Here is a 12948-nt window from a genome sequence, read left to right as displayed (position 1 = left end):
TTGTGAATCAGTGTGTGATGGAGATAACATATGAATATTTTATTGTAGTTAACAGTTTGAAAGACCAGCTTGAAGATTTAAAAAGGAGAAATCAGAACTCTCAGATATCAAATGAGAAAATCAATCAGCTTCAAAGACAGGCAAGTTGTATTTCTGTGTGTGTGTGTTAATTTAAAGTCATTGTTATAATAGGCTATTGAAGTTCAGGCTTCCTACTTAGCAGAAGAAAATTGCAAGTAGTTACAGAAGTTATTCTTTACATTAGTAAACCAACGTTTCATATTAATGTTTGAAACATTTCCATATTTTTCTTTTTCCTTCAGTCCATAAATTGTTGATTAATTTATAATGTAGATGGTCATTTTGCATTTTAATTGTCTAAAATCTGCATTTATTAATCAATAGCTGGATGAAGCCAATGCTTTACTACGCACAGAGTCTGATACTGCAGCCAGGTTAAGGAAGAACCAGACCGAAAGTACAAAGCAAATCCAGCAGTTGGAAGCTAATAATCGAGAATTACAAGATAAAAACTGCATGCTGGAGAATGCTAAACTCAAACTTGAGAAGGACTTCATCAATCTTCAGTCAGCCCTAGAATCTGAAAGAAGAGATCGAAGTCATGGGTCAGAGATTATCAGCGATCTACAAGGTATTACAGTAAATATGTCTACATTGATTCATGTTTCTGAAATACAAAAGTGTATAGTGTAATTATTTGATCTAATTGTAACTAATTTTAATACATTGTCCAAGTCAATTGTATCTTTCCTAAATAAAATGTCACCAGTAGATGTAAAATGTTGCTAATACCTCTGAATCACCTGTTAAATGTGAATGTATTTGTTCTAACTTTTGTAGCTAACTTTTTTATTTTTATTGCTAATTTTTTTTCTGACTGGTTGATATTTTGGACATTTTTAGGTCGAATATCTAGCCTAGAAGAAGAAGTAAAAAATGGAAAGAGTACATTAGCCAAAGCAGAAGTGGAGAAGAGACAATTACAAGAGAGGCTCACAGATTTGGAAAAGGTAACTGCACATTTTAACGTAGAATTGGTTTGCAGTATAAAAGGTAGAATATAAAATGATGGTATTAATGGAAACTAAACTTGAGTCAGATTAAAGCTCCACGGTACTTAATTGAATTAGTAACTTTTTTCCCTAAATTTTCTCTTTAAATAATTTTCAGCCTGTGTAGGAAATCAATAAATGTATTTTTAAGATAGAGGAATATCTTAGACCAGTGGTTTTCAATCTTTTTTCATTTGTGGACCCCTACAAATTTTTGAATGGAGGTGTGGACCCCTTTGGAAATCTTAGATGTAGTCTGTGGACCCCAATGTATTAGAGGAATTTATTCTTGGTGTTTTACACAGATTGCTTAGAAAGCTCCCTGTGCAACATGTTGAAAGATTGCCCAGAGCAGATTAGATGTTATAGGGATGCTCTATTGTATAGGCTGTATTGTGCACAAGGTTGTTTTAGTCCCCATTGAAAAATCAGAACTTGCTGAAGCGTAGAGCTTTTTTACTTGCTGCATTATAGAATGCGATTTGCACTATGTTTATTTGCTTTAATAGTTGCTGCCTTTTCTCTATTTGTATGTTTTGTGTTTTTCTCACTTAGATTATAAAGTCTGCTAGTCAGGAACCATGTTATTTTCTTTCTCTGTAAAGTGCCATGTAAAGCTACAGTTCTGTACAAATTTATTTTACTATATTAAATTGTAAAGAAAACAAACTGTTATTCATAGCATTTAATCAAATCTATGAAAAATTTTCTATTGGTATTAAGTTTTATAAAACCTTGCTTTCACAAATTCTAAATTTTGAACCATATTTAACTTGACATGGTACTCCCTTTTTAGGCCTCAATCCAATAATTTTCTACACACAGGAGTACCATTGCAGCCATGCAGTGCCTCTTTGTGCCCACACTAAATCAATTGCAGGACTGATGTCTTAAATTGTAAGCTCCTTGGAACATGGACTATGTCTTCTTCTGTCAGTGTATTGCCTTTTAGTCATGCTCCATAGTACTACTATTCGTAACTATTTTAGCCTTAGTTTGCAGTCAAGAATAATTGTTTTGTCAAGTAAGTCAATTTCCTTTTTCCTGTAACTTCAACAGGAGAAGAGCAACATGGAAATAGACATGACATATAAACTCAAGGTTATGCAGCAGAACTTGGAACAAGAAGAAGCTGAACATAAAGCCACAAAAGCACGATTAGCAGACAAAAATAAAATCTATGAATCTATTGAGGAAGCCAAGTCTGAAGCCATGAAAGGTATGCATACAATCTTAATTTTAAAATTATGTAATATATACATACTCCCCCTCAGTGTTTTTGAACATTCTGAGCACGAGGCCATATAAGGGAGTGCTGGGGGTCCTCTACCACCTCAGTTCCTTTCAACTGCTATGCTAAATGGAATTTAACTGCTCTGATCCATTCAGATCCAGGGTTTTTTCTCCATTGATAGTACCTTTGATAGTTTTTGTGGTGGTTGTTTTTAATGTGTAGTGTAATTTAAGTATAGTAATAAGTGTAGATGCTTTTGTAGAGTTGGTAGGTTTGGTTCCGTGTTATGGCAGAACCAAAGAAAAAGAAATGGGATTTAAGAGACATGCTTGGTGCTCATCTGTCTTCCCAGTGTCAGGCAACCATATTAGGTGCCTGAAGTCCTTGGGGGAAGGTCATTCTCCTTCTGTGTGTTTCATTTGCTGGAATTTCATGCCCAGCGCGTTCAAAGAGGGGCAGAATAGACTCAGGTACTTCCTTTAAGGAAGTTCTAGCTGCTAAACCCTCTGGTTCTTGGGTAGTCATCAGATGTGAAGCCTAAGAGACTAGGTTTGGTGCCTGTGGCTTTCTCCAGTAAACAAGCTGCTGAAAGGTTCCAGGATGTCAGGCTCTTCATCAATTCTAACTCCGCATCCTTCTGTTAAAGTTTTCAAGACTTCGAAGCAGTGTTGGTGGGAAAATGGCTGTCTGCTTTCTAAGGATCCTAGACCCACATCCTTGGCTCCGGCTCTATTGGTTCCAAGAAAGAAGGTGAAGAAGAAGATGGTCACTATTAGCAGTGCCAGATCTTGTACATTAGACTTATTGGATCAGAGACTTATTGGACTCTGATGTGGCCTCTGTGGTTCCGACTCTGAAATCCAAGTTGGTTCTGGGTTCAACTTTGAAGACCAGAGCTGCAGAGTTGAGTATTTATCTGGATATGGTACTTCCCAGGTCTGTGGGACAGGCTTCAAAGAGTCTCTGATCTGAAAAGGACTTCTATAGTGGTGACTGATGTGCACCTTCCCTTGTCTTAGCATTCCTTGTATCTGAGCAAGGCAGATGGCAATGAGGAAGAGACATGCATCATCCATTCTGCAGTCTGTATCTTCTTCACTTGAAAAAAGAGAAGAGCAAAAGAAAGTATTTCTCAGTATGCATCTCTGCTTCCTCTCCTAAGTCTACTACAGGATCCCCTGGCAGATCTTTCTCACCTTTTATCTCTCTCCAATTTCCGGTTCCATTGTTCTCTCAGAAGTGTTCCTTAGTGATCCAAAATCAGATCCTCATTTAGAGGAGTATAAAGGAAGAATTAAGAAACCTGATTCATCCCAAAAGCAACAGAGAGTCCTGTGGCACCTTTAAGACTAACTAAAGGTGCCACAGCACTCTCTGTTGCTTTTTACAGATTCGGCTACCCCTCTGATACTGATTCATCCCAGTTCACGCCTCTTCGGCCTGTGTTCCCTGTCTCCTTTTCTCCTCCTCCTATGGGCAGTCCTTGTCTCCATTCTGTACCACTGCAGAATTTTTTGAATCATCCGCCTTATGGATGGAGAAGTGATTTTTCTTCTGATAAGGATCCAGTGGCTCAGCAGTCCTTCGATCTGACAGCTCTGGATGAAGAGGAGGATGAAGAGATATAGTGCCTGTTATTGAACAAGAGCAAATGGACGTCGATCTTGATTTGTCACCTGAGGTAGATGTAACTTTTGCAGTTTCATGACCTGGCGCATTGCGTGGAATCCACACTGAACCTACCTTCCGTGACTGTGGAGGAAACCTTCCATCCAGTATTCAACATACTTGGGATTACCTCCAGGAATAAGTTATTGCTGTCAATTCTGGATAGTCTTTTACAGCTTGCTAAGATTGTTTGGTCAGCTCCTGCTTCCTGTCAGCCTGTTTCCAAAAAAAGATGGCAAACTGTATTGGATCCCTCATTAGGGATTTTCTTGTTTTCGTAGATCCTGTGTCTAATTTGCTGGTTGTGGCTGCTGCCAAAAACAGACTTTGGTCAGGCCAAGTCCTCTCCTGTCTTGCTGACAGAGGGGAAAAGATTGATACCTTTCGGGGAGAGGTGTTTTTTTCCCTCTTCCCTTGTTGTTAAGGTGGTTCATTGCCATATGATGTTGGCCTATTATCAGTTCCATCTATGGGAGAAGGTGACTCTGTATGCTCAAGATTTGCCAGATGATAAAAGAAGGCTGGCAAATGCTATTTTGACTGAGGGACAAAATGTGGCAAAGCATGGTCTCAGGGTGGTGTTTGATGTTTTAGATTCTTCCGCCAGAGTATTGGCATCTGGCTTTTGTCCCTTTTGCATTCAAATTGATAATTTTTTTTCAAATTGATCGTTTTCCTCCTCCATGCTGCCTGAGTACCAGCAGGGGAATAACTGAGGGCACAGGCACTGACTTTTCCTTTTCCCCAGGGGTGCTCTATCCCGCTCCACACTGCGGCCCTGCCCCCACTCTGTCCCTTCCCCCATGCCCCGCCTTCACTCTGCCTTTTCCTGCTCCTGCTCTTCCCTCTCCCCTGAGTCCCTGTCCTCGCTCGGCCCCCTCCCCAAGGCCCCCGTCCACTGGCCGCTCTCCACCCTTCCCCAAACCCCTCCCTGAGCTGCCAAACAGCTGTTTGATGGTGGCACTGGCCTCCATCAGCTGTTTGGCAGCAGCACCACCTCCCTCCCAGCTGATGAGCGGGGGTGGCAAATAGCTGTGGCTGGTGAGTGCTGAGCACCCACTATTTTTTTCAGTGCCTATGACTGAGAGCTCAGGAGAGACAGGCTCTCTGATCTCAGTTCCAGTGTCCAGCCCCAACCTGGACCAGAGTAGCTGGGAAAAGCCATTCCGGGGAAGTCTGGCATCTCCTTTGTAGTCCTGAGCTGGAGCACGCTCAGTTGCTCTGTGGGGATGGAGCATATGCAGGCTGATTTACATTAGGAGCTGTGAGATGCTCAAGCACACTCATTCAGGATGGACTTTTTGGAGATTTTAGCTGCCAAAATTGAAGTCTCTACTGAGTATATATGAGCTGTGATTTTTCAAAGGCTTATTATGTGGCCAAATTTGGGTATATTTTCACAGGAATGGCACGTAGAATAGGATGGCAGAAGTTCAAATTGTTCAGCAAGCTGATGCACCAGCTGAACCACCTGGTATTAGTGAATCACCATTGTGCTTACTGCTCATGTTAAAAAAAAGTCTAGTGAGCGTTTTTTTGTTTTGTTTTTTTTAACAGCTCTAGTACCTCCATGCTTTTGAGCAGTGATTTGAAATTGGCAGGGGCACTGCCTGTGTGGCCCAGACCTGAAGAAGAGCTGTATATAAGCGCAAAAGCTTGTCTCACCAACAGAAGTTGGTCCTGTAAAAGATATTAAGTCACTCAGCTTTGTGTATCTCATAATTTTATCATCAGTTTCAGTCATGCCATCTAGTACCTTTCATCCCACAGGAATCCAAAGTATGTTAAATTGTATGCACAGCTAGGCACCTAAATTAGTGTCCTTATTTTCAGTAGGGCTGAGCACCCATAACTCTCACTGACTTCACATTTAAATTCTTTTATTTCACAGAAATGGAAAAGAAGTTGTTGGAGGAGAGATCTTCAAAGCAAAAAGTAGAAAACGGCTTGTTAGAAATTGAAAAGCGGTGTTCTATGTTGGACTGTGATCTCAAACAGTCGCAACAGAAAATAAATGAGCTGCTTAAACAAAAGGATAAACTAAATGAAGATGTAAGTAGCAATTATATAAGTAATCTGAATTGGAACCTTTTGGATATTGTAAAATTTGCTCCAGTTTTAAAAGTATTAAAGTTTCCTGATTATGGGCAGTATCTGTAAATCTTTACAAATGAAAATAATAGTAAGTATATGCCCACACTCACTTCTGTAGGTTGCAGGAAGGCTTCCTTAGAGTGTAAAGTTTCATTTTTTGACGTTTTTCAATATTGTGACAAACTGAGAAAAAATTGTTATGTGGAATGTAAAATTCTCGAATTTTAGGGTTAAAAACTTGCTTATTCTACTTAAAGATAATTTTAGCTACAGAATAATTTTTACATCCAAAAAAGACATGTTTGTGCTGTACAGTAGTTCATAGTTAATACAATAAAAACAAGAGAGAATCAGGGAAAGTGTAGATATTGTTTTGAGAATTCCTTACTGTATGAGTCTGTAAAATTCCTCTGATGTAACAAAAAATATATATATTTATTTTTCAGGTTAAAAACTTGACATTAAAAATAGAACAGGAAACACAAAAGCGCTGCCTCACGCAGAATGACCTGAAGATGCAAACACAACAAGTCAACACATTGAAAATGTCAGAGAAACAGCTAAAACAAGAGAATAACCATCTCCTGGAAATCAAACTGAGCTTGGAAAAGCAAAATAATGAACTCCGCAAGTAAGTAGAGCTGCATCACAGATTTACTTAATTCTTTAATTTTAAAAATTCAATTGCATTTTTATCTATCTTATGCAAAATTTGAGAGCCATGTGTATATAAAATCCTGACTATACAAAATCAACCATATCCTAGACACTCCAGATGGTTGTTTGCTGTTGTTTATGCTGTAGTAGTATCTAATGGTCCTGGTAGAGATTGGGGCCTTATTGTAATAGGCTCTGTATAAACACATACTAAGAGATGGTTGCTTCCCCAAATTGCTTACAAAAAAGAAAAAAAATTCCTGACCACATGAGTTACACCTGTAGATTCAATAGAAAGCTACTCTGAAATGCTGTTTTCCAAAAAATAGATTGTGTGAAGACATAAAGGAACATGTTAGGATTTGAGATAAATGAAAAGCTGATTAGAATTAGCTTTCCCTGAGAGTCTACATTGGAATCAGACTAAAATGATTGCACACTTCTAAATTTGCATCTAAAAATGAGATGATAGTCTTAGCACTTAGTAACTTCATCTTCAGTGTGACTTACAAACACTAATCAGTTACCACTAATTAAAATAAATATTTTATGATGATACTAAAAAAACAAATTGGGAAGGGGAGTTTGTTTCATATGAGATCTGTAATTATCAATTTATGTTTTCTAGAACAAGAATGGTCTTGTGGCTGAAAAGGCAAGACTAATATAGGTGTTAGAAAGATCTCATTTTTGTTCCATCTGTAAAATGATAGTTTATGTGGAGGCTCTTTTGGTCTAATTCACTACCATTGGTAAAGCACTCTTGAGGTCTCTGATGGAAGAAGTGAAAAGTATTACTATTATAATTCATATGTGCTGACTAGTGATTGAATGAATTGCTTTAATAATGGGTGTGTTTAAAAAAATCTGCACTATGAAGAACACTAAATTAAGGTTCAAGGTCCATCTTGCGACTCTGACTGCCTGAGGTTCTGGAGCTCGGATTGTCACTTTATTGATGTCCTATATGGAGATGAGCGAAAAGGCCAATGACTATTCGCTTTAGTAATGTCTCTTATTGGCTAGCCCGTGTAACAGTATTGTCAGTTTAAAAGGGTGTTCACTAACCTTTCCAGATCAGAAGAGAGCACAGTATTCATAGCTGTCCAGGCAGAATAGGGGAACAAGAGAGACCTTGGAGGACTGGGGATCCCTCAGGATTTGGTATAGACGACCGTACTTTGATCAGGGGATGCTAAGATATAAAAGAGTTTTATAGATGTGTGTGCATGCACACAGCCTTCTGTGCTTATGTAGTTGTTTGGAATATCTTCACAAATTTTGCTTACAAGCACTGTTTTTTGACTTTACAGAGAACGTCAGGATGCAGATGGACAAATGAAAGAGCTTCAAGACCAGCTTGAAGCTGAACAATATTTCTCAGTATGTATTTTAGTTTTTGTTTTACCAATCCAGTCTTTAAGGAGCAGAAACAGTACCATCTAAGTTAGATGAACAGTTGCATCTCAGATAGTGACTTGCAAATACTTTTTAATGAACAGTCTGCAAACATTCATGTAGTCTGAAATTTGTTCACATAAACTACCCTGCACATACTTGTGGAAAAGTAGGATCTGTCACAACAGTGCATAAACAGAAAGAAAAAGATTCAATTTGTCGTGTAATTAAATGACTTATTTGCCAGCTTAAAATAAGAAAAATCTTTATAAAAAGATGTATTTCTGTGGGAGATCAACTTTGTACATGAACAAATAAATAATTCTTGATGGTTAGTTATGTTTCCATTTGGAAAGACTGCTTTTTCAAAACCTCTCTAAAAACAAATTTCTAAAGTATTTTTAATGAGTTATGTTGCAATACAAAAAAAAAAACACTTTGAAAAAGCATGAACGTGGTGTATGTGGATTTATAAATTGTACATGCATACATACTTTCGAACTTCTAATCATTGTGTGAGGACAGCACACCACATTTATGGAGAAATGTATTGGTGGCTGGGGGGATTTCGATGGGTTCTCTTTTCCCCACTAGCTGGGTTTCAGGAGAGTGAGGATGATGGAGGTTCTTTGAGAGGGTGCATTCATTGAAGGTGAAATAAACAGTTTTGGGAAGTATTGCTGCCTTAAGCCAGGTCTAGGAGAGACAAGACGCTGCTGTGCTTGGCCTCTTGCTGTATTAAAGGATTTTTGATTTAACATGGTCTTGTCTCATTTATTCAGATACCTCATAAGCTAGAATATGCAAGTCCTTTTTCTTTCCTTTCCTTTGTTTAAAATTCTAGACTTTGTACAAGACCCAAGTTCGTGAGCTTAAAGAGGAATGTGAAGAAAAGACCAAACTTTGTAAAGAAATGCAGCAAAAGATACAGGAGTTACAAGATGAGAGGTGAGGATTTGCCACTTATTTGTATATGTACAGAAAATCAGCATATTTACTTCAGTTGGAAAAGGTTTTCATTTAGTCTTTGAACTAATTATTTTTCAATAATTTGCAGAGACTCCTTGGCTGCACAACTTGAGATAACTTTGACAAAAGCTGATTCAGAGCAACTTGCTCGCTCCATTGCTGAAGAACAGTACTCTGATTTGGAAAAAGAGAAGATCATGAAAGAATTGGAGATTAAAGAGATGATGGCTAGGCATAAGCAAGAACTTACTGAGAAAGATGCTACCATAGGATCGGTGAGTTATCTGCGTTATAACTCCTGTCATATATTTTTGTGCTTGCTAAAAGTTCTTTAATCATTATAACAAAGATACATTTGGAGGCTTATAGAAATACACAGCTTGAAAGATTTTTAGATTTTTGTTAAAGTAGACTAGAGGAAAGCAGTATGAGATCATGAATTTCTTTTTTTAAAAGCCATTACATGGTTAATATTGTTTAATTGAAATTTAGAAATCATTACAAATACCGAGAAACATTTTCCGTTTACATATTTTTCATATCTGGATGAAAAAATAGTTATTTCCATACTTTGGACCTATGGAAACAAAACTGAGAATGTATGTATAAGCAGTTGTATATAAAAATCTGTGTATGATGATACAGTTTATGTTGCTATAATCAAGGTTATGTCATGTTTTCCATTCTAAATCATATTTTTTCAGATGTGTGTAGTTTGGCCATAACAATTCCTAGTTGTTCTGAAACATGACATCCTAGGAGATGGTTCCTTTGGCTAGAAGGGGTTTGTGGCTGGAGGGATTCTGCAGCGGTTGGCTCCAGGGCTGCCTGAGCAGCTCGGGCAGCCTCTTGGCCAGCCACACTGGCCGCTGCTTGGGCACTCTCGGCTCACCGTGTCCCCACCCCCCACAGCAACAGTAGTTTGGGTGTGGGAGGGGCTCAGGGCTGTGGCAGGGGGTTGGGGTGTGGGGTGGTGCTTACCTCTGCAGGGCTCCCTGGAACTGGTCGGCATGTCCCTGCAGGTCCTAGGCGGAGGGGTCAGGGGGTGCTGCGCGCTGCCCCTGCCTGCAGGCACTGCCCATGCAGCTCTCATTGGAGCTGCTCAGGGAGCCTGCCAGCCCCACCAACCCTCCCCCACAGCACCCATGGCACTCCCGGGCTGTTTCCCCTTCCTCTCCCCCCTCCCCCCCGCCCCCAGAGTACCTACAGCCCCCTGGCCCAAGTTTTTTTTAGGGGTATAAGTCATGGACAGGTCACAGGCCTTGAATTTTTGTTTACTGTCTGTGACCTGTCCATGACTTTTACTAAAAATACCAGTGACTAAAACATAGGCTTAGCTATAAACAGCCTAGGAAGAATTCAGATCTATTAGCTAGTTCCAGAGAGAAGATCCAGGCCTGCCAATTCTATATCCCCTAATCCTAATGTGCTAAACACATAGATATAGGTCACTCTCTGCCCTTCGGGCCCTCTAGAAAGCAAGAAGCAGCTGGAACTGCCAGCACTCTCAGTTAAGAACTTGCTTTCTTGCAGTGTCTCATTAATTCTTAGTCACATCCCAAAATGTGGAGCTATACCCACTTCATTTCTGTTAATCAGTAGGCATGTGGTCTGCTGTTTATTCCATCATTAACTGGCATCACTACCTCTTTTCCTTCCTTGAAATGTTTCTTCATTTTTCAACCTCTGGGCTTCCACACACATTTTCTGGATCTTCACTTCCACTGTGTTCCTCACATGGGTCTCTCCTTTCCCCTCACCTGCCCTTCATATTACCCAAACCTTCTGTACTTCAGTTCCATCACCTCTCTCCAGCTCTCACAGATCATTATCTAAAATCTACCTCCTCCTCCACATTTCTGAAATCTGAATTAACCCTGATTATTCATAACCATATGCTCTTCTGTCCCTACCAGTCTTAAACTTAACCCTCTCCTTCAATTGTCTATGGAATGCCTGCTCTGTCTTGCAAGAAATTCACGTCAGTGTATGATTATCTTCAGCTCTGTGCTCTTGCTTTTCTGACTCAGCTTATATTCCTGCCCTCTCTTTCGGCAGACTCTTCTTTAGTTCCTTTTCATTCTAAATATTTGCGGCAGTGAGCTCCTTTCCCCCTCTTCAATCCCAAGTTTCTCAACTCCATATAGCACTTAAACCTGCACATTCTCTGCTTTGAAGTCTCTCGCCTCCAGATGGCTGTAATTTTTCATGTATTCTGCCAAGTCCTGAGCTTGTTAGTGTCTTGATTTTGATGGCAGACTCTTCCTGTTCCTTTTTTACATATCTCACAATCTTTACAACATTTTTCATTTAGCTCCCCTCTCTCTCCTCCACACCCCTGCTCCCTCACATACCTTTGCTTGGTCACTCTCTCCTCTGTGCCTCCCATTTCTCTTCCTGCTTCAAATCCTCTATTCTTTTACCATCGTCTCATTCTGATGTACTTTCCTTCTTTTAAGTAATCAGGTAAATCTGTTGCATTACTTTTTGTTGTGTGGTAACATATACTTATTTTTTTTTTAAGCTGGAGGAAGCCAATAGGACACTAACTAGTGATGTGGCTAATCTTGCTAATGAGAAAGAAGAACTGAATAATAAACTGAAAGAAGTCCAAGAACGTGAGTTTTCACTGCACAACTTGAATTTAATTTGAAAATGCTTTCATTCTCAAAAAGTGTGCCACTTAATGCTCTAATTAGCCATTACAGATTTCTTATTACCTTGTTGCAGAAATTGCAAGGCTAAAAGAGGAAGAAACAAATATAACAATTATTAAAACTCAGTTTGAGAAGCAGTTGTTGAATGAGAGAACACTGAAAACTCAGGTAAGTATAAAAGAATGAGTAGATGATCATGATAATTGGAATAATATACTGTTCATGCAGCAGATAGCATTTTTAAATGGAATAATTGCTTTCTGTTATAAACCAGCTGTATGCACTCATTGAAGCCTGGACACAATTTTTATATCTTCAGAGCTTTTTGCTAAACCAGATTACTTTAGGAAAACTTGCACATCTTGGGTGCAGACCTGTAATGTAGATGCATGGTGCTTGAATAAAACAGTTTGTCCAAGTGTGATTTAGCCCAGTATAAGTCCCTAATCCCGATAAATCCTTTATTTTGATTCAGAGAAGCTAGTTTTGACATGTTTTTTTGTTTATGACATAGTTTGATTAAATTACATTGTTAGCAACTCTGAATTACCTTCCTCTGTGTTTTTCATCTTTCCCTGAAGCATCTGGTAATAAACTCTTCTAAAGTTTGGATACTAGACTTCGTGTCAGATTTTGTGCTCCTGCATTGTGCTCGAGGCATCCTAGAGGCATATTACACATTCCAATTCAGAGTTGTATTTGGCTTCTAACTAACTAGGCTATCTAAAGAAAGTATGTAAAAGAACAAAAGTACTTTGTTCCAGAGTGAAATGTCATTATCGTTTTTACAATACTTGATTCATCCACAGAATTAAATTGGTATTTTATTTAGATGGAAATGCACAAATATTTTTGAATTCATTGGTAAAGTATTTTAATAGAGGCTAATCATGGGTTGGAGAGATGACATTATTTGTACCTGTTGTTTACCTATGGGGGCTTTATTGTATGTTCTGTGTTTTTGTTTTGTTTTAAGGCGGTAAACAAGTTGGCTGAGATCATGAATCGGAAGGATCCAGTCAAACGTGGAGCTGACACTGATGTGCGGAGGAAAGAAAAGGAGAATAGGAAACTGCATATGGAACTGAAATCTGAACGTGAAAAGTTAACCCAGATGATGATTAAATATCAGAAGGAGATCAATGAAATGCAGGCAGTAAGAAGTGAATTTGCAGCAATAAATAGCAATAAAATGTTC

The 12948-nt window shown here is 38.9% G+C and overlaps 1 protein-coding gene across 5 annotated transcripts in view; it reads left to right on the top strand.

Moving 5' to 3' along the window:
- Positions 1–12948, top strand: part of ROCK2 (Rho associated coiled-coil containing protein kinase 2) — a 156696-nt gene that overhangs the window by 113864 nt on the left and 29884 nt on the right. For all 5 annotated transcript variants that reach the window (XM_054022708.1, XM_054022705.1, XM_054022706.1 and 2 more), the window contains exons 15-26: positions 49–140; positions 406–652; positions 925–1031; positions 2133–2292; positions 5867–6027; positions 6516–6700; positions 8040–8109; positions 8969–9072; positions 9182–9368; positions 11618–11711; positions 11824–11918; positions 12727–12906. In XM_054022708.1, coding sequence (XP_053878683.1) covers positions 49–140; positions 406–652; positions 925–1031; positions 2133–2292; positions 5867–6027; positions 6516–6700; positions 8040–8109; positions 8969–9072; positions 9182–9368; positions 11618–11711; positions 11824–11918; positions 12727–12906 — 1682 coding nt within the window. The remainder of the gene's footprint in view (positions 1–48; positions 141–405; positions 653–924; positions 1032–2132; positions 2293–5866; positions 6028–6515; positions 6701–8039; positions 8110–8968; positions 9073–9181; positions 9369–11617; positions 11712–11823; positions 11919–12726; positions 12907–12948) is intronic.

The sequence above is a fragment of the Malaclemys terrapin genome, chromosome 3, assembly GCF_027887155.1.
Source record: "Malaclemys terrapin pileata isolate rMalTer1 chromosome 3, rMalTer1.hap1, whole genome shotgun sequence".
NCBI lineage: Eukaryota > Metazoa > Chordata > Testudines > Emydidae > Malaclemys > Malaclemys terrapin.
This window is presented reverse-complemented; position numbering and strand designations above follow the sequence as displayed.